The sequence below is a fragment of the Cricetulus griseus genome, chromosome 7 (genome assembly GCF_003668045.3).
Source record: "Cricetulus griseus strain 17A/GY chromosome 7, alternate assembly CriGri-PICRH-1.0, whole genome shotgun sequence".
NCBI classification, from domain to species: Eukaryota; Metazoa; Chordata; class Mammalia; order Rodentia; family Cricetidae; genus Cricetulus; species Cricetulus griseus.
This window is the reverse complement of record NC_048600.1, coordinates 45,838,290-45,862,336: the sequence shown is the minus strand read 5'-3', so window position 1 is coordinate 45,862,336 and position 24,047 is coordinate 45,838,290. Positions and strand designations below refer to the sequence as shown.

General features: G+C 46.5%; 1 protein-coding gene across 2 annotated transcripts in view; it reads left to right on the top strand.

The window, feature by feature from the left end:
- Nucleotides 1-22,739, top strand: part of Fam234a (family with sequence similarity 234 member A) — a 29,993-nt gene extending 7,254 nt beyond the window's left edge. For both annotated transcript variants that reach the window (XM_027425137.2, XM_027425138.2), the window contains exons 2-13: nt 11,213-11,323; nt 15,429-15,728; nt 17,254-17,370; nt 17,662-17,853; nt 18,628-18,758; nt 19,219-19,351; nt 19,589-19,718; nt 20,106-20,246; nt 20,563-20,638; nt 20,842-20,997; nt 21,439-21,541; nt 21,629-22,739. In XM_027425137.2, the coding sequence (XP_027280938.1) occupies nt 15,461-15,728; nt 17,254-17,370; nt 17,662-17,853; nt 18,628-18,758; nt 19,219-19,351; nt 19,589-19,718; nt 20,106-20,246; nt 20,563-20,638; nt 20,842-20,997; nt 21,439-21,541; nt 21,629-21,840 (1,659 nt within the window). In that variant the 5' untranslated portion in view covers nt 11,213-11,323; nt 15,429-15,460 and the 3' untranslated portion in view covers nt 21,841-22,739. The remainder of the gene's footprint in view (nt 1-11,212; nt 11,324-15,428; nt 15,729-17,253; nt 17,371-17,661; nt 17,854-18,627; nt 18,759-19,218; nt 19,352-19,588; nt 19,719-20,105; nt 20,247-20,562; nt 20,639-20,841; nt 20,998-21,438; nt 21,542-21,628) is intronic.
- The last annotated feature ends 1,308 nt before the right edge of the window (nt 22,740-24,047 follow it).

Below are 24,047 nucleotides of genomic sequence, written 5' to 3'. Positions count from 1 at the left end.
TTCTGTGTGTATATCTGTGCACCACAAGAGTTCCTGGTGCTCATGGAGGTCAGAACAGAGTGTTGGATCCCTTGGAACTGGAATTACAGATTTGTGTAGCTGTCATGTGGAAGCTGGTAATAGAACCTGGGTCCTCTGGAATAGCAACAGTGCTCTTAACTGTTGAGCCCCCTCTCCATTCCTGACAATAAATTACTAAGAAATTTATTTTAAAACAAGTTTTTGGTTTCATGTAATTTTATCACTTATAAAAAGGAAGGCAGATTTGCAAGCTAGTAAAATTGATATGTTTGTTTATCTTTACCAAGGATTAAAGTTAGGCTGATCTTGGGTGTTGTGCCACACACCTTTAATCCCAGTGCTTGGGAGGCAGAGGCGGTGGGATCTCTATGACATCAAGGCCAGCCTGGTCTACATAGTGAGTTGAAGGCCAGCCAGGACTACACAGTGAGACACTGTCTCAAAAATAAATCAGTAGATAGGTGTAGTGGTACACGCCTCTGCTTGGGAGGTAGAGGAAGAAGGGTCTCTGAGTTTGAGGCCAGCCTGGTATGCAGAGTGAGTTCCAGGAGAGTCAGAGTAATGTAGAGATGGTCTCAATAAATAAAGTTAGGTTGAACATTCAATACTACACCAAAAAGTATCTTCAGAACTATCTGAATTAGATGATCTTTTGATTTTGTAACTGCTGCTTTGCATAAATGCATTATTAAAAGTTCCAGAAGTATGTTTAGGGCCATTTAAGAAATTCTTAGAAATTTGGTTCCAGTCCCAGACTGGAATTCTTTTGGGGTTGTTTTATTTTTTAATGCAGGGTCTTATGTAGTTCTCTGTCTAGCCCTGAACTTGCTATGTAGCCAAGGTAACCATGATCCTTGGTGCTTCTTGCCTCTATCTACCAGGTTCTGGGATTGCAAGTGTTTACCACTATGCCTGGTCTTGTTTTCCTAGTAACCAAAAGTCCTGATTCTGGTTGTTGGTGTAGATGCTGTAGTGCTTCAGGGACAATGCCTGACTCAGTTTCCCTGGCCTGGCATCCATAACAGGTTTTCTTGACAGCCAGGCCTTGTGAAGCTTTGTCTGTTCCAGGTATTTTTAATCACCACAGCAAAGGAAAACATTAATACCTTTCTGGCAGTGATAAGCAAATCTTTGAAACAGTCTCATGCTGCCTGTTAGCAAACTGAGTGAAGTGTGAACTGCCTGGCTTTGGTCTGTTGCTCTTGGGGCCTTTAATAACTACCTTTATTTGTTGATGTCTGAGTAGAATCCCTAGAATGTCCTTCCTAGGGATTCTGTGGGTGCTGTGAAGGAATTTCTCAAAGGTCCTTTTAATTTTTCAAAGACTTTCCTTTCCAACTTAAGCCTGAATTAAACCCTGTGTGGACGGTGCTTAACAATAAAAGAATGGACCATCTGTCCCTTTGGTGTTTAGGCTGTCACCGTGGTCTGACCTAAGTGATCCTTGCTGAACTGTGGCCTTTGCTGTCTGCTCTGAGCATTTGGTGATCTCATTATTGATGAGTTAGGCTGGATGATTTTTATCCACTCTGAAAAGGGAAGTTATTGCAGAGGGTGGCTTTTAAGAAGCCAGTCATTATTCTGAAACAGAGTTGCAGCAGGCTAGTGGGTAGGCTGTTCTTGGAGTATGTCTCCACATTGCTGAAAAACTCCTCCAATAATGATACTCTTCCATCCACAAGCAAAGCAAAACAAAAGGTTCTTGTCTTTGGAGCAAAACAGCTTCATAGACTGGGGACTTGGAGGCATTGGCTAAGGCGCCCAGGGAGCTGGCTCTTCCTCCTGAACTTGTTTGAACCTCTGACTCCACCTCCTTTTGTTAAGGGGTTTCTTTACTTTTTTATTTTGTGTTTTATTTGGAACTGATGATTCATTCAAAAGATACTATAAAAATAGTGTAGTGTTGCCTTGACTCCCCTGTGCTTGGGTGGTAATATCTCACAAGACTGGACATTTTATCTTATACAGGAAGTTGTTTGTTGAGCAGTGTGTGTAGTTGGGGGCCAACTTTGTTTCCTCAGCCTGCCAGCCTTTACATGCCCTGTCTTTGTGCATGTCTGACTGCATAAACTGCCCAGCCTTGAAATCAGGATACCAGTTTGGACCTCAGAAGACAGATACTCCCTGCCCTGCTATATCCACTCCTTAACCCAGACTGAAAAGGAAAAATTGTCACTGACCATTTCTCTGCATCAGCAGATGTCCCAGTGGAGCTGTGTTGTTTGCTCGTAGAGACGTAGCGCAGGCTGTGATTCCTGGGGAAATGAGTGCCGAGCATAGAACATTGTCTTTTACTGAGGGAGATGGAAGCTATCATCTTTCCCTCTGTCTGGCTCGGGTGCATGTTAGGGATAAATGATATTGTTTTATTGGATTTGGGCTCACAGTCTTCCCCAATGCTTGGTTCTTCAGTGTTCTGTCAGAACAGAAATCTACAAAGAAAGAGCACAGTGGGACTGGACAGATGACTCAGTGATGAAGAAGACTTACTGTTCTTGCCGAGGACCTGGGTTCAGTTCCTAGCACCCACATAGCAGCTCATAGCCATTGTATCTCCAGTTCCAGGGATCCAATACCTTCTTCTAATCTCTGTGGGTATTAAGCAAGTATGTGGCATATGTCTATACATGCAGGCAAAATACGTGTACACATAAAATTTAAAAGATATTTTTAAAAAATCACAGTTTTTCATTGCTGTGGTAAATCCAGGTTTGTTGTCACATGTCTTTAACCCCAGCAGGGGCAGGCAGATCTCTGTGAGTTCAAAGCCAGCCAGGTCTACAGAGCAAATTACAGGACAGCCAGATCTACATAGTGAGACCCTGTCTCAAACAAATAAACTTGAGCACTTGTTCTTACAGAGGACCCAGGTTCACTTCCCAGAACTCACAACTATCTGTAACTCCAGTTCCTAAGAATCTGACACCCTTCTTCTGATCTCCATGGGTTCCTGTTCCATGGTACACATACATTCATCCAGACAGATAAAATAAAAAAATCTTTTTTTTTTTTTTTTGGTTTTTTTGAGACAGGGTTTCTCTGTGTAGCTTTGGAGCCTATCCTGGCACTCGCTCTGGAGACCAGGCTGGCCTCGAACTCACAGAGATCCACCTGCTTCTGCCTCCCGAGTGCTGGCATTAAACGAGTACGCCACCAACGCCCAGCTAAAACAATCTTTTAAAAAGACCTTTAAGCCTTGGAAATCTGTTAATAATTATAAGGCAGGGCTGGAGAGATGGCTCAGGGCTAAGAGTACTAGCTGCTCTTACAAAGGATCCAGGTTCAATTCCCAGCACCCACATGGCATCTCACAACTATTAATAACTCCTATTCCAGGTGATCCAACACTCTCACACAGACATACATGCAGGTAAAACACCGATGTACATAAAATACAAATAAATAAATTTAAAAATAATTAGAAGGCAAACTAGTTAAGATCTTGTTGTTGTTGTTGGTGTGTGTGTGTGTGTGTGTGTGTGTGTGTGTGTGTGTGTGTGTAGGGGGAGCATTTGTGCCATGGCTCACACATAGAGGTCAGAAAACAAGTTTTGTGAAGTCAGTTCATTCCTTCCAGGGATCAAACTCAGTTTTCCAAGTATATGGTCTGCACAGCAAGTGCCTTTACCCAATTGGCCATCCTACTCAACTCTGAAGTTCTTTTACTTTACCCTTGATGACATCCCAAGATTTCTGTCTACTGGCTACTTTCTGTGGGAAGCCTTTACATTTCCAAAGACATCCCAGGTAAAGTTTAATATCTCCTTTCTGTGAATCATTTGTTATAGACTCCAATATAAAAACAGCCCTGTGAAGTTAGCCTTTGTCTGGGATGAAGATTGTATGAGCATGGCCAATGGTGAGATGTCAAGAGGCCTGTGACCAGGTGGTTAGTTCCTCAAAAACCCAGGGTTGATGTGTTTATTTATACTGTGATTTCATTTGTAATAGCTTAAAGTAGACACAACTAACTTATCCTTCAGTGCATGTCTAAGCAGAGCACAGTATCCACACCATGGGCTACTCAGCTCTAAGAAGGAAGAGATTGCTAATACCTGTGACAACTTGGATGGGCTTCCTTATACTGAGTGGAAAAAAAACAACTTCAGAGTTCACACACTGTGATCCACTTATACAACGTTCTCCGAAGACAGTATTTAGAAATGGAAAGTTCAGCCAGGCAGAGTGGCTGTGCTTTTAATCACAACTCTTAGGAGGATTAGGAATTTAAGGTCACCCTTGACTATATAGGCAAGTCCATCCTTGACTATAAAGGCAATTACAGAAATGCCTTTATTTTATTTATTTTTATTTTGGTTTTTTGATACAGGGTTTCTTTGTGTAACTTTGGCTGTCCTGGAACTTGATCTGTAGGCCAGGCTGACTTCAAACTCATAGATCTGCCTGCCTCTGCCTCCCAAGTGCTACGATTAAAGGCGTGTGCCACCAACGCCCAGCTCTGTTTTTTTTTTTTTAATTAGACAAAAAGTAGGACTGGAGAGATGGCTCAGTGATTCAAAGCACCAGATGCTCTTTCAGAGGACACAGGTTGGATTCCCAACACCCTCTGTAACTCTAGTTCCAAGGAATTCGGCACCATCTTCTGGCCTCCGAGGGTACGTGATGCACATACTGCATGCAGGCAAAACACTCATACACATAAAATATAATTTTAAATGTTTAAAAAAGTACGTGTATGAATGAATGTTTTGCCTGCATGTATGTCTCTGACCCACATGCATGCAGTGCCCAAGGAGGCCAGAAGAGGTATTAGATCCCCTGGAATTAGAGATATAGTTGCTAGGTGCTATATGGTGCTGGGAACTGAACTCCAGTGCTCTACAAGAGCATCAAGTGCCCCTAACCACTAAGCCATCTCTTAAAAGTTGTTTTCTGGCCCAGTGGTAGTTTTTCGAGACAGGGTTTCAAAGGGAAAAAAAGGTGGGGCGGGGGAGGGGGGGCGGAGAGAAGGAACCATTCCTACACAACTTCCTACAGTCATTTTATCCCATAATCCTGGCTACAGCGACTCTCTAATCCTCTTTCTTCCTGTTGAATCGGGGTTTTGGGGGAAAGCTGCTTATCATATTTTCAGCAGCCTTGCTGATGCTTTCATGCCAGATGCCTTGCAGAGTGCTCTGATAACTGATGATGAAATATCTAGGTAAATTTCTTTGTTTTTGTTTACAAGGCTGTTCCCAAATAGTTTTCATGTCTGCCAGTATTCCAAAGTCTTGACCACTCCAGCAGGACGTTCGTGTTTCTGTGACTGCTCAGATTCACCTCAGCCTCCAGATGGAAGCTGAGTAACACAGAATCATCACTCTTTCTTTTTGGGGGTCACAACAGGATTAAAACAGGCACTTGCTTGATTAAGTGAGGTGTCTGCATTGCTTTGCTTCTTACCATGAAGGCTGGCTTTTTGAATCACTGGTCTGCTATCATTCTTCCCTGTGCATAACAGCACAAGCCAGGGACTGGAGAGTTGACTCAGAAGGTAAAGAATCTACTGGCTTAATGACCCAAGTTTAATCCCCTCAACCTACAAGATGGATGACCTGACTAGCCTGGTAATCAGGAACATTCAGACTGTCCACTTGCCACTTCTAAGTCTTGTGGCAGAGATGGGAGTCTTTGTGCAGCAGAGGGTTTGTGTTTGTTTGTTTGTTTGTTTGTTTGTTTTTTCCTTTCATTGGGCTCCAAATCAAAAGACAGAGAACTTGCAAGTGGAGTGATGCACACTTGGAATCCTGGTGCTTGGGAGGCAGAGGCAGGAAGATCACAAGTTGAAGCCAGCCCAGGCTGGCTGCATAGTGAGATCTTGCATTGCCAGTGAACTTGTGATGATGTCCACACCCTATGGGCGAGGCCTCAGGTGTGCAGACATAAGCCTTTATAAGGTAGAGGAGGGGTTGGCTCACTCTCTTGGGTTGTGGCGAGAGCATTGGAAGGGCAGAGACTGCGTCTTCTAGAGCAGGAAGACCACGAGGTTACTTACTATTATTTATGTAAGTGCTTCCCTAATAAATACCTAATTATCATTTATCTTGGGTCTGGTGGACTCACTTAAACTCCACCCGCAATGATATGTGGCTCCAGGGGCCTTGGTGGATCTAGGCAGCTAGCTGAGAGACAAATAGGTCCTATGGGCAGAACTTACTGGGAAGTTTTTTTGTTTGTTTTTATCAAAACAAGTGGCCTGGGACTATTTCTGGCCATGACATTTAAGTATTTTAGCCTTCATTTTACTTTTAACTGGGCAGTTTTATTGGGGGAAGGGAAGGGAGTAGGAAAAGAGAGGGGAAAGAGAAAGGAGACAGACAGACAGACAGACACCTGCTTGCCTCTTCAGAGAAACTGTGGAAAAAGAGAGAGGGAGTAGGTGGAGCTTGTCTTTTTTTTTTTTTTTTTTTTTTTTTTTTTTTGGTTTTTCGAGCAGGGTTTCTCTGTGTAGCTTTGGAGCCTATCCTGGCACTCTCTCTGGAGACCAGGCTAGCCTCGAACTCATAGAGAGTGCTGGGATTTAAGGCGTGCGCCACCAACGCCCGGCCAAGGTTGCTTACAGAGACAGGGTTATTGACTGCCATGTGCGCAGGGATGAAGCACTCTGCCGGGTCCCCAAGGCGCAAGGCCAAGGTGTGCCTGGATGCTAACACCTGTCTCAATCCAAACCCAAGCAAGCAACATAAAATTCCCAGGCAAGTGGTGTACACCTGTACTCCCAATTGCTAAGTTCCGAATCTGCAGTTATTGGAAATCTGCCGCTGTTGATGTAATAAGCCAATCAAACCGAATTATTAAATCCAGGGTTAATGAACAGAGCAAAGCAACTCCTGGGTGACCTTCCGAAGGGCAGGAGAGGAATCGCGTGGCAAATATGGCTACCAGGTCTTAAGTAGCCTATAGGTGTGGTCTTCAGGGCTCAGAGGAGGAGCTGACTCTTCCCGGGCTTTCTGAGGGGAGCGGCTGCTGCTTGACGGCCTTTTTTGAGGGGGTGGGGTTTGGAATGGGAGGAGTGAGACCAGAGCATCGAATGGGGCCCCTAACTGGAGATCCCCAACCTTATTGGGTGTATATGACGCCACCTAAACAAAGGGCTTCCACCTAATCATCTCAGACTCCTTTCGTAAAGGAGAGCCGGTTTTAAGTCTGTCTACTTCTTGCAGGCATGGGGCAATATAGGGAAGGAGAATCCGGAGTTGGTGGGGTCAGGCTCCGCAGGAAGTGGAGACCTCAGGCATCTGTTTCTTGAGGAGGCAGAAAAGGCAGGTTGCTAGGAGAAAAAGCAGATTATTAACACCTGCCTTATGAATGGGGTTAGCCATGGGAAAAAGAATGAAATGGGATGTGCCCTGGTTGTACAGAAGAGGCAAGGGTGAATAAGTGAGACACAAGAGCAGATACTCCATTATTGGGACATCTTGGAAAGCCAGGTTCCAGTTCCTGGGTGGGTGCCTGCTTGAGCCTATAGACAGGTACCAATGGTGAAGTCCCAGGAGCTGGTGCTGGTGCCTTACCTGGAGGACCCTCTGTGGGTTGGCCTTAGCCCAGGCAGGAGGAGTGAACCTGCAAGGTATGCTCAAAAATGGGCTCTGGAAATTGATATTAGCTTCCATCAGGCAGATTTCTTGACACAGTAGCAGAGCTCTTTTCCCCGGAACCTGCATGTGTCTGTAAAACAACTGGAACATATTTACATCTTGGTGTAATATGTAAATATGTTTTATGTAAAGCATATGTAAATATGTTTTACATAGCAAAAGGCTATGGGTTAAAAGGCATGAACATTTTTAGAAGACAACCAGAGGAAATTTAAAACTGAAATCTGTTAATTTTGGATTATGAAGCCTATGAATGAGACATGCCTGTCTGTACTTTTAGCAGGAAACTTAACTAATGAACTGATGAGCTACCAGTACCCTAGTCGTCAAATGCCATCAAATAAATCTGAGAGGGATAAGTAAATGAGAAGAAGTGAGACAGCTTTTCCAGCTACCTAGGCAATCCCAAGTCTCTCCGTAGTCTTTGGGGTACACAAGTCCCAGAAGCAATACTTGCATTTAACTGTCAGCTTTTCTGTGGAGCAGGAATTTGGGATCTCGGCTTACTTGTCTTGGCAGTATGGGACAATCAGTCCCCCATCCTGTTGTCCAGTCCAAGCAGGGTCTAGGCAGCTGAAGTGAAAGACAAGCTTTTAGGTGGAAGTTCTTCTGCGACCATCATCTTCTTGGAGGATACAGGATGCTGCAGGAGCTGGCATGTCTCTTTATCATAAGCTTTTTTTAATTAAATGCCATACTCTCAGATCTGTAAAGGTGCCTGGGGATCAGGGTATCGTTACCTGTTAGGTATATTTAAATTATGCAAATGCAAATTTTGTGTAGGCTTAGTTTTGAGAGCCTGTAAGTTAAATTTGGACACACAGTCTACCCAGTTACAGTTTACCAATGTTAACAAAGGCAAGAAGAGTAGGAGCTGGGTGTTTGTTGGTGGTGCACGACTTTAATCCCAGCACTCAGGAAGCAGAGGCAGGCAGATCTAAGGAGTGAGTTCCAGGACAGCCTCCAAAGCAAAAAAAAAAAAAAGAGAGAGAGAGTGAGTAGAAGGAATAGTTCAGTCTCTAGAGTTCAAGTAGAAGGAATAGTTCAGTGTCTAGAGTTCAAGGCCATCTTTGATCACATAGTGAGTTTGAGCTTATCCTGGGCTATATGAAACCATGTCTCAAAACAGCAACAAAGCCAGCCACAGAAAATGGTAGTGCTCCATTTCTGCCACAGATGTCCCATTTGGTATGATTTTATACAATAAATCATGATGTATATTAACTGTTTGTCATTCCCAGGTTGATGAAATGGCTGTTAGGAAAGGCTTTCTTTGCTTCTCAGCTTGTTGACCTGAGTTCAGTCCTGATAGTAACCAGCATGATAGAAGGAGAACCAACTCCTGCAAATTGTCCTTTGAACTCACACACAGGCACAACACGCACACGCACATGCACATGAAGTGAATGAATGAATAACTACGAGTTATAATAGTTTACCATTCCTTTAATTTTGAGAGACCACCTTTATCGTTTAGCTACTGTATTCATTTTTACGTTTACTTGTGCCACCAGGCCAGCTTCTGTTTCCCTAGCTGTATTTATAGAGCACCCTTTCTGGAGGCATGCTTGCTGGTGCACAGGCCGTTTCTGAAAGGAAAGTAAGAAACTGATAACATGCTTCTGCTCCTAAGATTTGATATGTGCTTATTACTAGGGTTTTTGTTTTTGTTTTTGTTTTTTTGAGGGGGAGGCAGGGTGCATGTTACCTAGCCTGGCCTCAAACCTAACATGACCTTGAGTTCTGATCTTCTTTCCTCCACCTCTAAAGTGCTAGGTTACAAGAGTGTGCTGCCATGTCCACATAACCACTGACTTTTGCAAAGATTTATTTCTGTACGTGTGTCTGTGTACATGTATCTATGAATGTATGAACCTGTGTGTGTGTGTGTGTGTGTAGGCAGGTGGAGGCCAGGAGAGTCAAACCCGTGGAGCTGAACTTTGGGTGCTCAGATCCAAATTCAGTCCATACCATTGAATAGCAGCACTTTTAAATGCTGAGCCAATTATGCCAATGTCAAAAATTCAAATAAATAAATAATAAATATAAAGCCAAACTACACTGGTAGTGTTTTGCATGGTCCTTTGTTCTCAGTTTGAGGTGTCCACATGTTTAGGAATGCAAGCATGATTAACAAAAAGAGGACAGGAGCCCTGGATGTAACTCACATGATAGAGCACACACCTAGCTGCTGTGGAACAATCTTCTTGTACACTGAAAAGATTTGTCACTCAAATTGGTTTAAGAAAATGCTGATTGGCCAGTAGCCAAGCAGGGAGTATAGGTGGGGTGGCCAAACTAAGAATGATGGGAAGGAGAAGGTCAGGAGTTGCCAGCAGACGCAGAGGGAACAGGAGATGAATGTGCCATGCTATAAAGGTACCGACACTTGGCAGCGTATAAGTTAGGAATATGGGTTAACATAAAATGTAAGAGCTAGTTTGTAATAAGCCTGAGCTATTGCCCAAGCATTTATAATTTATATAAGCCTCTGTGTGGTAATTTGGGAAGTGGCTGCCAGGTATTTGGGACCAGGCGGACGGGACAGAAACTTCCACTTACACCTAGTAAACATGAATCCTGGGCTGGATCTCTAACTGCATAGACTGGGCATGGTAGCCCACTTCTTTGTTCCCAGCACTTGGTGAGTGGATGCAAGAAGATGAGTTCAAGGTCATGTCTGGCTACATAGTGAGTTAAAGACCACCCTTGGTTATATGGGATTTTGTCTCAAAATAAAACAAAGGAATGCCAGATGTGATGGCACTTGTCTTTAACCTAGCACTTGGCAGGCAATGGCAGATGAATCTCTGTGAGTTTGAGGCCAGCCTGGTCTATATAATGATGTTCAGGAGCTGGAGGGATGGCTCAGCCATTAAAGGCTAGGCTCACAAGCAAAAATAATGATATTCAGGCCAGTCAGGATTTTATAGTGAGACCCTGTCTCAAAACTACCACCAACTCCAAAAAAATAAAAAATAAAAAACAAAAGGGAAAGAAGGATGATGTTGTAGCTCAGTGTTTGAGTGCTATGGCTAGTGTATGCAAGGTCTTGGGTCCCATCCCTAGAAACACACACACACACACACACACACACACACACACACACACACACACACGGGAACAATATGCTTTAGTAGCTTGAGATTTGCACTTAGATCAACTAAATTTCCTGAGAATTGCCAAACCTGTATACACATTTAGTGAGCTGATTCAAGGGAGGGCATTGTACTCTCTTTCTCCGTGCACCTCTTCTGGTTGGCAGTAAGATGAGTCTCCACTTTAGAGTGAGAACTGTAGCCATGCTGTGATTGGATGAACTATGGTAGCTAAATTAGTGGTGGCTAATGGGATGGACAAACAAGGGCAGGATCTCCACGGTCCTTCTGCACCTGGCTGCTCTGGGAGTCTCCGGAACATTAATCATCCTGACTCAGACCCCAGCCCCCAGCCTGAGGGGCCATTATTAGATAGTATGGGATCAGGATTGTACAAGTACCCTGGTGGCTCTAGTGCGGATAGCTGTGGCAGGACTAGAGTAGTCATGGGTGACCTGAAATACATTTACTGAAGGCTTTACAACCCCTTAGGTCTGCCTGGGCTTATGGAGACGAAGACCCTTCAGGACCTGAATGATCAGATGCCCCAGCAGCCCACCAGGAGCTTCTATTGAACAGGACCTCAGGTGCCCCCACTACCAGGTAGGTCTGGGAAATATGGACCTTGAGGAGAGATGGGCCATGTTTTCAAACTCCTAGGACCCTGCCTGATGCCCAGTGTGTGAAGGTTTCTGTTGTTTTAGAGACAGGGTCTTGTTCTATAGCTCAGTCTAGCCTCCTACTAGGACAGTCCTCCTTCCTCAGCCTACCAAATGCCAGTATTACAGGTGTGAGCCACCATGCCTGACTTGAAACATGAAGCTTAGGGGCACTTGCTTGCCTGCATACACCAAAAGGTGATGATGGCTGCCAGGCTCAGGCTGGAGTTCCCTGCCTGGAGTATAAGACTTCCAGAGCTTTAAAGATAGAATCCAAAACATTAGCAGGTGTGCGGGGATATATTATTTATGATTTAATAAAGCTTGCCTGAGGGTTCAGAATGCAAAGCCAACCAGAAGATACAGACGTCTTGCGGTTATGGTACACACCTTTAATCCTAGGAGTCAGGATTAAGAGGTAGACAGATCTCAGTTAGTTCAAGGCCACACTGACAACATGAAATTGACCCAGTCCTAAAAGAAACAGCTCACACAAAGGTGATCTTAGCACCTGGGATCATACAGCTTTAATCCCAGGACTAGGGAGGTGGAGACAGGAGTGATATGGCTGGGCAGAGAGAGGAATAAAAGGCAGGAAGAGACAGGAACTGAGAGCTTTTGCCTCTGAAGATTAGTGGAAACAGAATTGCTATTTCAGCTGGGTAGAGATAAAATATACTGATTTGGCTGCTTTACTTTTCTGATCTTCAGTTTGAACCTTAAACCCCAATGTCTGTGCCTGGGTCTTTTACTCTTCAAGCTACGCAGGCCGTGCTGCACAGGTGGCTTCTCATTTGGTTCTCTTTGCTTTGCCACAGACGAGATGCTTTAAACATTTCAGATGTCCCTTCCTGTGTGTGTGGTGCTGGACTTGCTGAAGAGGTGCTTTCTTCTAGACCCTGACCTCACCCTGGCCCTTGCCATTGACCCCCTGCCAGGTGCATTTGCTGACTTTTCCCCTGGTTATCTTTTCCATACAGCCCTGCTGTACTGCCCCACCCATCTCAGGTGCTTGGGCTTAATGAGGTGCCCGGCATGACTCAGTGTTTGATTTTCCTTGTGTCCAACTCATTACCTTTGATAGGAATACCTCATCTGACCTTCAAGAAGTGAGAACTCATGGCTCAATACTCTGTGGTAAAAGATATAACATGAGAGTATATGACTGTAACCCTGAACCTAGGAGATTGTGAGGTTGAGGCCAGCCTGGATTGCATAGTTAAACCCTACCTCAAAAAACAACAACAACAACAAAAACATGGGCTGGAGAGGTGTCTTGGCAGTTAAGAGTACTTGTGGTTCTTCCAGAGGAGCTAGGTTCAATTCCCAAGCACCCACGTGGCAGCTCCCCATCATATGGAACTCCAGTTCCAAAGGATTCTATGCCCTCTTCTGGTCTCCTTGGGCATTAGGTTGATATATGTGGCATAGACATACATGCAGGCAAAATACCTATACACATAAAAAATAATACAAAATTTAAATCTTTCACATTAGTAGATTGAGTAATATAAAATATTTAGTAGTATAGATATTTTATATTATTTAGTATCATTTATATTATTTAGTAGTAATAGTAGCAGTAAGCTAGTGTTACTGTGCTAGGTTCTGTGGCATGTACTTTATATGCCTGATAAATTTAATCTTCAGTCTTCTAAGATACATATCTGACACATATCTGTTATCCTGGCACTGGCAGGTAGACAGGAAATCAAAGTCAGCCTTTATAATCTTCTAAGGTAGATGTGCCTCTTTTACCAGTAAGGAAACTGACCAATTCCTTGTCCCAGGTCACACATACTTTGGAGCAAGGCCCTGCCTCTAGAACCTACCTTCACTTAAGGTTTTATTTGTTTGTTTGAGGCAGTTTCTCTGTGTAGCTCTAGCTGTCCTTTAACTAGTTCTGTAGATCAGGCTGGCCCTGAACTCAGACATCCACCTGCCTCTGTCTCCTGAGCCCTGGGATTAAAAGCATTCGCCAGCACCCCTGGCTCATTTAAGATTATTTTAAATTGGCACTGGGGAGTGGGGGCACAGGCAGGTGGATCTCTATGAGTTCAAGGTAAACCTAGTCTCCCATAGTGAGTTCCCAGCCAGCCAGAGCATATAAGAACTTGTCTCAAAGAAAGAAAGAAAGAAAGAAAGAAAGAAAGAAAGAAAGAAAGAAAGAAAGAAAGAAAGAAAGAAAGAAAGAAAGAAAGGAAGGAAGAAAAAAAGGAAGAAAAAAAGAAGAAAAGGAGTTTCTTTGAAATTGTAGTCTAGATGATCTTACGTGGCAGATTTTTCCTGGGGAGACATCGACTTATCCCAGAATGAGAACCCAGGACAGAACAAAGTCCTACCTGGTGAACTGATGAATTTTTATGGCGTTGCTAACAAGAATAGGATGAGAGGTCACTTACAGGAACAGAGGAGACCCAAAAGCCACTGAAAGCACCCTAACTCAGGTGACGACTCATAGAAGCTGCACTGCTGGCAGGCAGCCCTCCAGGTCTGATTTCTCCTGAGCTGGTTACAGTCTCCCTCCCAGGAGCCGTTTCCTCTGTCTGTAAAGCTGGGAAGGGTCCTTCCAGAATCTTTCAGATTTCCACTTGCCTTCCATTGTCTCCTGGAGAGAATGTTTCAATTCAGAGAAAACTGCTTTCCCACAGAGCTTTTGGGAGTCTGTTTGTGAGAATGTTGGCGGAATCAGGCTGTCACACATCCCCTTTCCCATATGTGCTCGACATATGAGCAGGTGTGGCTTAGTTAATGAATAGTAGTGTGTGGGCTTGTTGTCATCAGTTCTGGTCACCATGTGCCCTGGTGAAACACTGGTGTGTTAGAGGAAGAATGTACTGGCTAATTATTTTGTGCAACCAACTTGCCTTTCCCTGTTGCTTAGAAGTCTTCTTCCTCTTCTTCTTTTTCTTCTTCTTCTTCTTCTTCTTCTTCTTCTTCTTCTTCTTCTTCTTCTTCTTCTCCTCCTCCTCCTCCTCCTCCTCCTCCTCCTCCTCATCCTTCTCCTCCTCCTCCTCCATCTCTTCCTCCTCCTTCTCCTCCTCATCCTCCTTCTCTTTCTCCTCCTCCTCCTCCTACTCCTCTTTAGATTTGTTTCTTCATTATGTATATAGTGTTCTGCCTGCATATGAGATCTCATTGTAGATGATTGTGAGCCACCACGTGGTTGCTGGGAATTGAACTCAGGACCTCTAGAAGAGTAGCAGTGCTCTTAACCTTTGAGCCATCTCTCCAGCCCTGTTTAGAAATCTTCTTAAGCAGCATGTGTTGATGGACACTCCCAACATTAATGTTTTATTTCTTGGGCTGGTGGTCCACAGTGACAACTGTAACCAAATGCCTAAGAATCAGAACACAAACTGAGCATGATGGTGAATGCCTGTAATCCCAGCATTTGGGAGGCTGAGACAAGCAGCACTGCTCCATGGCCTGTGCATCAGCTCCTGCATCCAAGTGCTGACCCTGTTTGAGTTCCTGTCTTAACTTCTTTCAATGGTGGACTAAGCCAAATAAACCCTTTTCTCCCTAAGCAGCTTTGGTCATGGTGTTTCCTCACAGCAATAGAAACCCCAAGGCAGAGGCCTTATCTTAGAACAAATAAAAAACAAGGCAGGAAAGATGAGGTGCTTGGAGGGTAGAGAGCTTGCTATGCAAGCCTGACCACCTAAGTTTGATCTCCTGAACCCACATTAAGGTAGAAGAAGAGAACTGACTCCACAGTTGTTCTCTGACCCCACAATAATGATAGTTAATAAAGAATTTGTTTTATATTATCAAAAAGAAAGAAAGGCTGAGCAGCAGTGGCACACACCTTTAGTTCCAACACTCAGGAGGCAGAGACAGGAGATCTCTGAGTTCAAGACTAGCCTAGTCTACAGAGCAAGTCTAGGACAGGCTCCAAAAGCTACACAGAGCTACACCCTGTCTTGAAAAACAAAAACAAAACAAACAAACATAACAAAAAAAAAAGGAAAGAAGAAAAGGAAACAGTGGGATTTGCCATGTGCAGCAGCTCACTGCTGACCGTACCCAATTCTTACTGTATGCAGGGACTACAGCTAAGCTCTGGAATGCGCTCAGAATGACCGATAACAAGGATTTAGAAGCTGAGATCCACCCCTTGAAGAATGAGGACAGAAAATCACAGGAAAACCTGGGAAACCAATCGAAAAACGAGGAGAACTTGAAGAGCAAGCCTCTGCAGTCCCGACTATCCCGATGCCGCACAGTGGCATTTTTCCTTTCCTTGTTTATCTGTTTCTTTGTGGTGTTTGTCATCTCTTTCATAATCCCATGTCCAGACCGACCTTCATCTCAGGGAACATGGAGGCTTGACTACAACTCTGCAGGTGAGCCTGCCAGGGACCTCTTTCCCCCAGCAGGGGGGAGCAGCACTGGTGGTATTTGACAGTCAGCTCTGAGTGGCTGCTGGGTTTACTTCTGAACTTGGAGATGTTAGGAGCCTTTATTCAAACTGGAAGCACTACCCTGGTCAGGTAAGTAAGCAAAAGCAAACTTGCAGGCTGCTTAATGGAAACAGTTCAGTGAAACACAACTGGCTGAGAGGTTAGAGAAGGCGCCAACTGAGGAGAGCTGTACCACAGATGTGGAGGCCTCTTGAGGTGCTCCTGGTGGGAAAGCTAAACCAAATCACAATTTTATTTCTGTCCCATGAAATTCGCCTTATGAAAAGCAACTTTTCATAAGGAAAAACCTTTCCATTTTTAGTTTTATTTATTTATTTAGAGGTAAGTTCTCACTTACCTCAGGATGGCTTCAGACATACTGTGTAGCTGGGTTGGTCTTGAAACCCTGCCTCACATCCCAACTGTCAGGAGTCTGCCACCATACCTGGTTTCATGTGGTAGAGGAGACTGAACTCAGGGCTGCATGGATGCTAGGAAATCACTCTACCACCTGAGCTACACCCCCATTCCCCATGTCTTGGTTTGTTGGTTTTTTTTGTTTGTTTTTTGTTAAGATTTATTTATGCATATGAGTACTCTTTCTTCCATTAAGTCTGCAGGCCAGAAGAGGGCACCATATCCCATTATAGATGGCTGGGAGCCACCACATGGTTGTTGGGAATTGAACTCAGGACCTCTGGAAGAGCAGCCAGTGCTGCTCTTAACCACTGAGCCATCTCCCTGCCCCACATGTCTTGTTCTTTTAATAAATGTATTTCTTTTTTTCTTTTTCTTTTTTTTTTTTAAGGCAGGGTTTCTCTGTGTAGCCTTGGATACCCCAGAACTTGCTCTGTAGACCAGGCTAGCCTCAAACTCACAGAGCTCCACCTACCTTTACTTCCTGAGTGCAGGGATTAAAGGTGTGTGCCACCACAGCAGGCCTGTGTTTTACAGCTTTAGTTCTGTCTAGGAGTCCGACCCATTTTGAAGTTTTGAGTATAATAAATGTCCAGCTTCATCCTTTCATGGTTTAGTTTTAAGCGTAGAGCTGGTTGTTTGATCCCTTCATGGAAGGAGATACTGGGCCTTACAAGGGTGGAGTATGGTTGTCTGAATCCCATGCTGCTCTTAGAGGAGTCTCTTCTGAACAGATGTTCAGAATTATTTTACTTTATTTATCTATTTATTTATTTGTTTGTTTGTTTATTGAGGCAAGGTCTTTCTTTGTAGCCTTGGCTGTCTTGGAACTCTCTATGTAGATCAGGCTAGCCTCCAACTCACAGAGAGCTACCTGCCTCTGAAGAAACTGCTTGTCCTAGTGAGGAAGAATTTGCTCTCCTTTGGGGTGGGGGACACCTCACAGTGGCAAGTTGTACAGTAAGAACACCAAACCACTCAGAGCATTCAACTTGATCTTCCCAAAGACAGGCATGGCCTGTGGAGCATTGTCTGTGACTTTCTTTTTCAGTCCCGTATCACTTTCTGGCTATGGGAGACGTAAACAGGGACAAGATCCAGGACGTTCTCTTTCTTTATAAAAACACCAATAGCAGTAACAATTTCACCAGATCCTGTGCCGATGAAGGTAAATCCTGTTCTGTCTAACAAGGTGGGCCCCCCATGAGAAGAGGACTCTTTGTCAGGCTCACTTTCTCATTTGGGACATATGAATGGAGGGGTTTCAGGGAACCAGCCCATCATTTTTTTCCTTCTAATAGAATAGGCTACACAATGCTCTCAGTTCCCTCACTCCACCTGGTGCCAACACCTACCAGTGCTGCATGAGACTTGTGGCTCAGTAATGTGGCTGAGGCACAGAACAAGGAAGACAGGAGTGGCAGAGGCTGACCAAGTGGCTGCCACCTCTTCCCTCCAGGCTTTTCCACTCCCTGTGCCTTTGTGGCTGCTGTGTCAGGGGCCAATGGCAGTGTGCTCTGGGAGAGGCCTGTGGCCCAAGATGTCGCCCTTGTAAAGTGTGCCATGCCACAACCATCAGACAGCGAAGTGTCTTCTGCCTGTATCCTTGTGGGAAGACTAGGTTCTTTCATCGCAGTCAACTTATTCACAGGTCAGCCATCTGGTAAAGGTTGATGGTTCTCGCTGGAGGGGTCAGCCCTGGCTCTGCCCTGGGGTTGCTGATTGGGTAGGAACCTTCCAGATGAGGGTGTGGCCACTCAGAAGCCAACAGTCTCAACTCTTTCAGCTGCTCTGCCATGTTACAGTTGTAGCTTTGCAACCGCAGTTTACATCTTGCTATGGATGCTAACAGACAACTAGTGTCTCCTGCTATGAGGAAATAGTGATCAGCCGTGGCTCCTGGTAGCTTGAAGGGCCGGACTGAGCCAAATGATGCTCCTCTACTCCTAGAACGAGTCTCTGAGCCTTAATATAACAGGCCAGAGGAAGAAAGGCACACCCACCCAACTTTTGTGTGAGTTTCTAGGGATCTGGCCTTTATCCTTGTATGGTAAATGCTTTAACCACTGAGCCATCTCCCTGCTCTCACTGATGTTTTAGTTTTTTTGCAAGGTTATACTATGTAACCCAGAATGACCTGGAACTTAGGTAGCTCAGGCTGGCCTTCAACTTACAGAAAGCCTCCTGTGTCAGCCTCCAAATGCTGAGATTACAGACAGGAGCCATTGTACCCAGCTGTTTTTCCAAGAGGCTGTCTAGGGTCTTCTCACTTGGGCGTGTTGTGCTTGTTCTCCAACATTTCAGGCCACTTGCACACACTCCTGTATCTAGGTGGCCTACAGGTCCCAAGGATGGGTGCCCTCATGTGAATCTACCATTTGTCTGTCAAGAAGGGGATTTGGAGCCACTGTGTGTTTGGTTTTAGGGCAAACTCTGTGGAACCACTCCAGCAGTTTGGGTGGGAACGCTTCCATCTTGAGCCCCTTGATCCAGGTGCCTGACGTGGATGGTGATGGTGCCCCAGACCTACTGATCCTCACCCGGGAGGGGCAGGAGGTGATCAGCATCGTTCTCAAGTCCCCCAGGCCTGCTTACCTCCTAGCCCCCCTTTTCTCCTTCCTCATCCACTTCTCCCTAGAGAGAATTTGTGTGACCGTCCGGGGGGTGGGGGGGGGACTCTCCCAGGGCTCTATATCCTGAGGTCCACACATACAACATCTTTGGAGCCCCATATCTATAGGAACTTGCTGGCCTTTCCCATAAGTGGCAGGATACACAAGGCTTTTGTGTGGGTTGGCGTGTACCTGCAGCTACCATGGCCTATAGCTACCATGATGTCTCCCAGGCAAGCTGTATAACACAGTCACTCATGCTCCCTGTTGACTGCTCTCCTCAAAGTACATTTTCCCCAGCCCCAAAGAGTGCTGACCACCTTCTCCTCTGCAGCTCCCTACAGCTCCCTTGCCCTCCCATGGAGCTGGTTCTCTCTCTTCCCTACTGCCCTTTGTTACTACAGGTCAGTGGGGCTATCTATTCAGGCAGCACCGGGTACCAGATTGGCCACAGAGGCAGTCTGGGTGTGGATGGAAACGGTGGCGCCCTCCTCCATGTGACCAGAACGGGTGCTCATTATATTCTCCTGCCCTGTGGTATGTTGGATGTCACATTCTTGGGATGGGCTTCTCTCCTGAAGTGATGTTGGGCAGAACACTGAGTTCTGGGCTAGAGAAAGAAACATGAAAATTGGTGCCATTCCTGCCCATGATCTGACACTTAATCAGAAAGCCCGAGGGCTAGTCCAGGTGTGGCACAGCATGGTTCCAGAAGTAGGACTGATGGATTCACCTGGTCCCCATGGTGACTGTGTCCTTCTGTGTTTTGAATAGCAAGTGCGCTTTGTGGCTTCTCTGTGAAGGGTCTCTATGAGAGAGTTACTGGGAAAGATGGCCAGCTTAAGGAAGACTCCTACTGGGAGAACATGCTCAATAGCTCTGCCCACCGGAGGCTTCTGCACAGGTTTGTCTGACACACAGGCCTCAGTTAGGGACAACCTTGTGTGGAGCACAGGACTGCCAGACTAGGGCCATCGTGTCTTTGGAAATGAGAAATGGGCAAGCAGAAGCGGAGTGAGAATTGAGAAGGCTGGAGGTGGCTCAGTGACAGAGTGCTTGGCCAGCATGTATGAGTCCCAGGCTTTTACCCCCCAGTAGTAGAGAAATATATCATGTGGGGAGATCATCCTTGTCCCACAAATAGCATCTCATTTATACATTCAAGCTAGGGAACTGAGAAACATGGGGGTTTACCATGGTGGCCTGAGGGAAGCAGCCCCAACAGGCCTGTCTTGGTGAGTGGCTCATCTCAAAGACCCAGATACTCCCCCTGACCACTCTCCTTGTCTAGCTCTGGAGCAGTTCGCTACCTGATGAATGTCCCAGGGAAATCTGGCCAGGATGTGCTCCTTGTGAGCTCTGAGGCCTGTATGTTGCTGGATGGACAAGATCTGATGCCCAGGTGGACCCTTGGTGCAACTCAGGTTCTGAGGTATGTACAGTTGCTGCTGAGTTTGAGTGAAGATACATGCCTGCTCAGGACCTCAGCCTGTCCCACTGGCTGGCAGAGAGGATGGCCAATGGACTGGAAAGCCTGTGAGTTTCTGCTGGAGGCCTCTTACCTACCCTTGAATCTGTCCTTTGTCCCTGGAGGGGCTGCTGAAGCTACTGGTCACAGGTACCAGCCCCTCATCCTGGGTCCAGATGTGGGTAGCCACATCCAATCCAGGAGCATGGGGCCATGGAAACTTCATCTCAGATCCCTGTACCAAGACCTTCTGTGAGGTTTTCTTCCTTAATCCTTCCAGAAAACCCATCCTTGGCCACTACAAACCAGACACCTTGGCTGTGGTCATTGAAAATGGAACCAGCATTGATAGACAGGTAGGCTGGCTTCCTGTGTGAATTGGGAGTCTCTGCCTTGTTTGTGGCTGATGACAAACTGTGAAAGCAGTCAGTGCTGAGCCCGACACTGCTGTTCTCAGATGGGAGATGGTTCAGAGAGCAGCCTTTGTGGCTGGCATGGCTGAGCTACACATTCCTGTGCAAGCCAAGGCTGTCTGACAATGTTGTCCCCCCACCCCCAGATCCTACTTCTGGACCTCAGTACGGGGTCTATGCTGTGGAGCCAGTCCCTCCCAAGCCTGCCTGGGGGCCCACCATCCACAAGCCTGATGACTGCAGACCACCGCTCTGCTTTCTTCTTCTGGGGCCTCCATGAGCTTGTCGGCACCAATGAGATGGTATGGAGTCACATGTTCAGGGAATACCCCTTGTTGGGATCTGGGTCTCAGATCCCCCTGGAAGCTGGCAGGGGATGGACCACCAGAAATCCACTGAGGGGAGTGCAGACCTGTAGGGAGTGGGGACAGGCCAAAGGGAAAGTATCCAGAAGGGATAGGAGAAGGATCTTAGAGGTGGGAGCAGACATGTAATAAGGAGGGCAGGTGCTGATGAACGCTAGGAAGGACCATGTCCAGGTTGGGGAGGCAGAGGCTGGCAGGTATTTGTTCATGGAACAGGAAGTAGCTTTCTGGGGGACCGTGGTAGATACAGTTCTAAACAAGGTATTTATTTGGGTAACAACAGCTGAAGGCTGCCCAGGAAGGTTCTAGGGCCCACTGAGATGTGGCTGTGACCCCAGGGCAACGGGTGAGTGAGGCTCATTGCTGTTCTCCCTTTAGGATCCCCAAGACATGCAGCTCAGCCTGTACATGTTCCACCCCACCCTGCCTGGCATCCTGCTGGAGCTAGCCAACGTGTCTGCCAACATCGTGGCCTTCGATGGTGAGCATGGGCTCAGGCACTGGGTCCAGGTCTTCCCCAGCTTAGTTTGCTCTGGCTAGTCCTGAGCAGCATTGACTGTCTCCACAGCGATCCTGTTTGAGCCAAGCCGCCATGCTGCCTATGTGCTCCTGACGGGCCCAGCAAGTGCAGACATGCCTGGCCTGGTGTCTGTGATCAAACACAAAGTGCGAGACCTTGTCCCAGGCAGTAGAGTGGTCCACCTGGGTGAAGGCAGCTCAGACAGCGACCAAGCCATCCGGGACCGGTTCTCCCGACTACGGTACCGGAGTGAGGTTTAGGTGGGCGCAGCTGGAGCACATGGAGAGACTCCAACGGTGAAAACACAGCCTCCAGGAAAGTTGGACTACCCTCAGCCTCCATGCTGACCTCACTACTTGCCCTGGTGATTCTGCCCCTCTGGGATCTATGTCCTTACCAGCTATACCCAAGGATTTGGGGGGGGGCACCTCCAATCTCCTGCCTGTACCATGTATTCTCTCAAAGGTCTCACTGTGCAGTCCATATGATCTGGTCAAGGCCAGTAGGTCTCCCTGAGGCCTACTTCAGAGCCAGCCCTTCAGGAAGCCCCCCACTTAGTGCCTCCGTACCCTCTCACTCTTCACTGAAAAAGCCACTGCTATGGGGTGTGTTGTTCCCTAAGCCCTGCCTGTGATGTCTGTCCCTCTCCTTCCAGCCTGGCTCTTCCCTTATGTGCACTGTCTCAGGAGTCATGGAGCTCAGAGGGTAGTGGGCCCTGGGCAGCTTCAGGGCTGCAGCTGGGACCTGAAACTCTGAACCTGATTTTCCAAGGCAGCGGGGACCATGTCTCCTGGAAAGTGAGCAAGAGTTTTACCAGCAAGTTTTTCAGAAGGAGGCCTGTACTGGAGCCTATAGGGTGCATTTGAGGGACTTATAGAATACACATTGAGTTTGTCTCTTCCACCAGTACACCGGACCTGCTGTCTGCACAGAAGTCCCCACACCCCTGAGCACAGCAGGCATGTCCCTTCTCCTACTCTCTGGTGCTTACCTGATGCAGGTCTCACCTTGTGCCTTGTTGCTCCTGAGGCCCAAGGGCAATAAAGTGGCTCTGCCCAGACCAGATCCCTAGCTCTGTAGCCAAAGCAGTCCCATGACCCTAGCCACCATGGAAAACAACATAATAAATGATTTGCACTGATTGGAAAAAGCCCCAGGAGCCCAGTGTGAGCCTGCAATCTGTTTTGATATCTCTCTGCTTGCAATAAACAGAGCGGGGAGTTTCTAAGTCATTACCAGGAATTGCCAGGCCTCAAGCCAAAGTTAAGAGGGCAGTTGAGGAGATGAGAGCTCTACACAGACCTGCCTGATAGGAACAAGCCTGTGGTCTTCTCACAGCCTCTAGGATGGTCACCAGGACAGAGGCTCCTGTCGTGGCAGGCATCATGTTCTCTGTGTTGTTATGCAATGCAATGTAATGGGTAGTCAGGTGAGCCCTGGCTGTCACTGTATAGGGGAACCTGGGAGGGCTTCAGGACCTGCCCTGGGAGTATCCATCCTTCTGAGGACCCTTTGGAGTTTGCTCAACATAAACTTGTTCTCATAACTGTACATGGACAAAACTCTTGCGTGTGTACAACATGAGGGCTGAGGTTGATGGGTAGGTGTTTTCAAGGCAGGAAGTGGGTCCCTCAACTCTGGGGACTAAAGGTAACTCAGCACACACATCACCTTGAGGAGAAAGGGCGATGGGGGAGAAGGGTGTAACTCCAGATTCCAGGAGCTGGCTCTTCACTGAACAGGATCAGGGGCAGGGTCCAAGGGCAGCCACCCCTCTGGGGGCCAGGCTGGGTTGTGTGCCCCGCCCTACTCCCCAGAGGCCCCCTAGTGGCTGCTGAGGACAGTGACCTGTTTATGGTCATTAAGAGGCCAGGCAGTTTCCCCTTTAGCATGCCCAAAGTTTCTTAGGGTTCCAGGACTCGCTTTGGGTCTTGTGTCCTGCAGCTGGGAACATCTGCGCACATCTGCTCCAGGGGACATGGGACAGATGGCAGCATCCTGTCTGCTCACAGCTTCTTTTCTTTTCTTTTTTTTAAAGATTTTATTTATTATGTATACAATGTTCTGTCTGCATGTTGCCTGCAGGCTGGAAAGAGGGCACCATATCTCATTATAGATGGTTGTGAGCCACCATGTGGTGGCTGGAAATTCAACTCAGGACCTCTGGAAGAGCAGTCAGTGCTCTTAACCTCTGAGCCATCTCTCCAGACCCCTGCTCACAGCTTCTTTTTTTGTTTTGTTTTGCTTATTTGTTTGTTTTTGTTTTGTTTTTCAAGACAGGGTTTCTCTGTGTAGCTTTGGAGCCTGATGCTCTGGAGACCAGGCTGGCCTTGAACTCACAGAGATCAGCCTGCCTCTGCCTCTGCCTCCCGAGGCAGAGGGATTAAAGGCGTGCGCCACCAATGCCCGGCTGCTCACAGCTTCTTTAACAAGTTTCTGGATCTCTGTTGTACTCAAGCACCCCTCT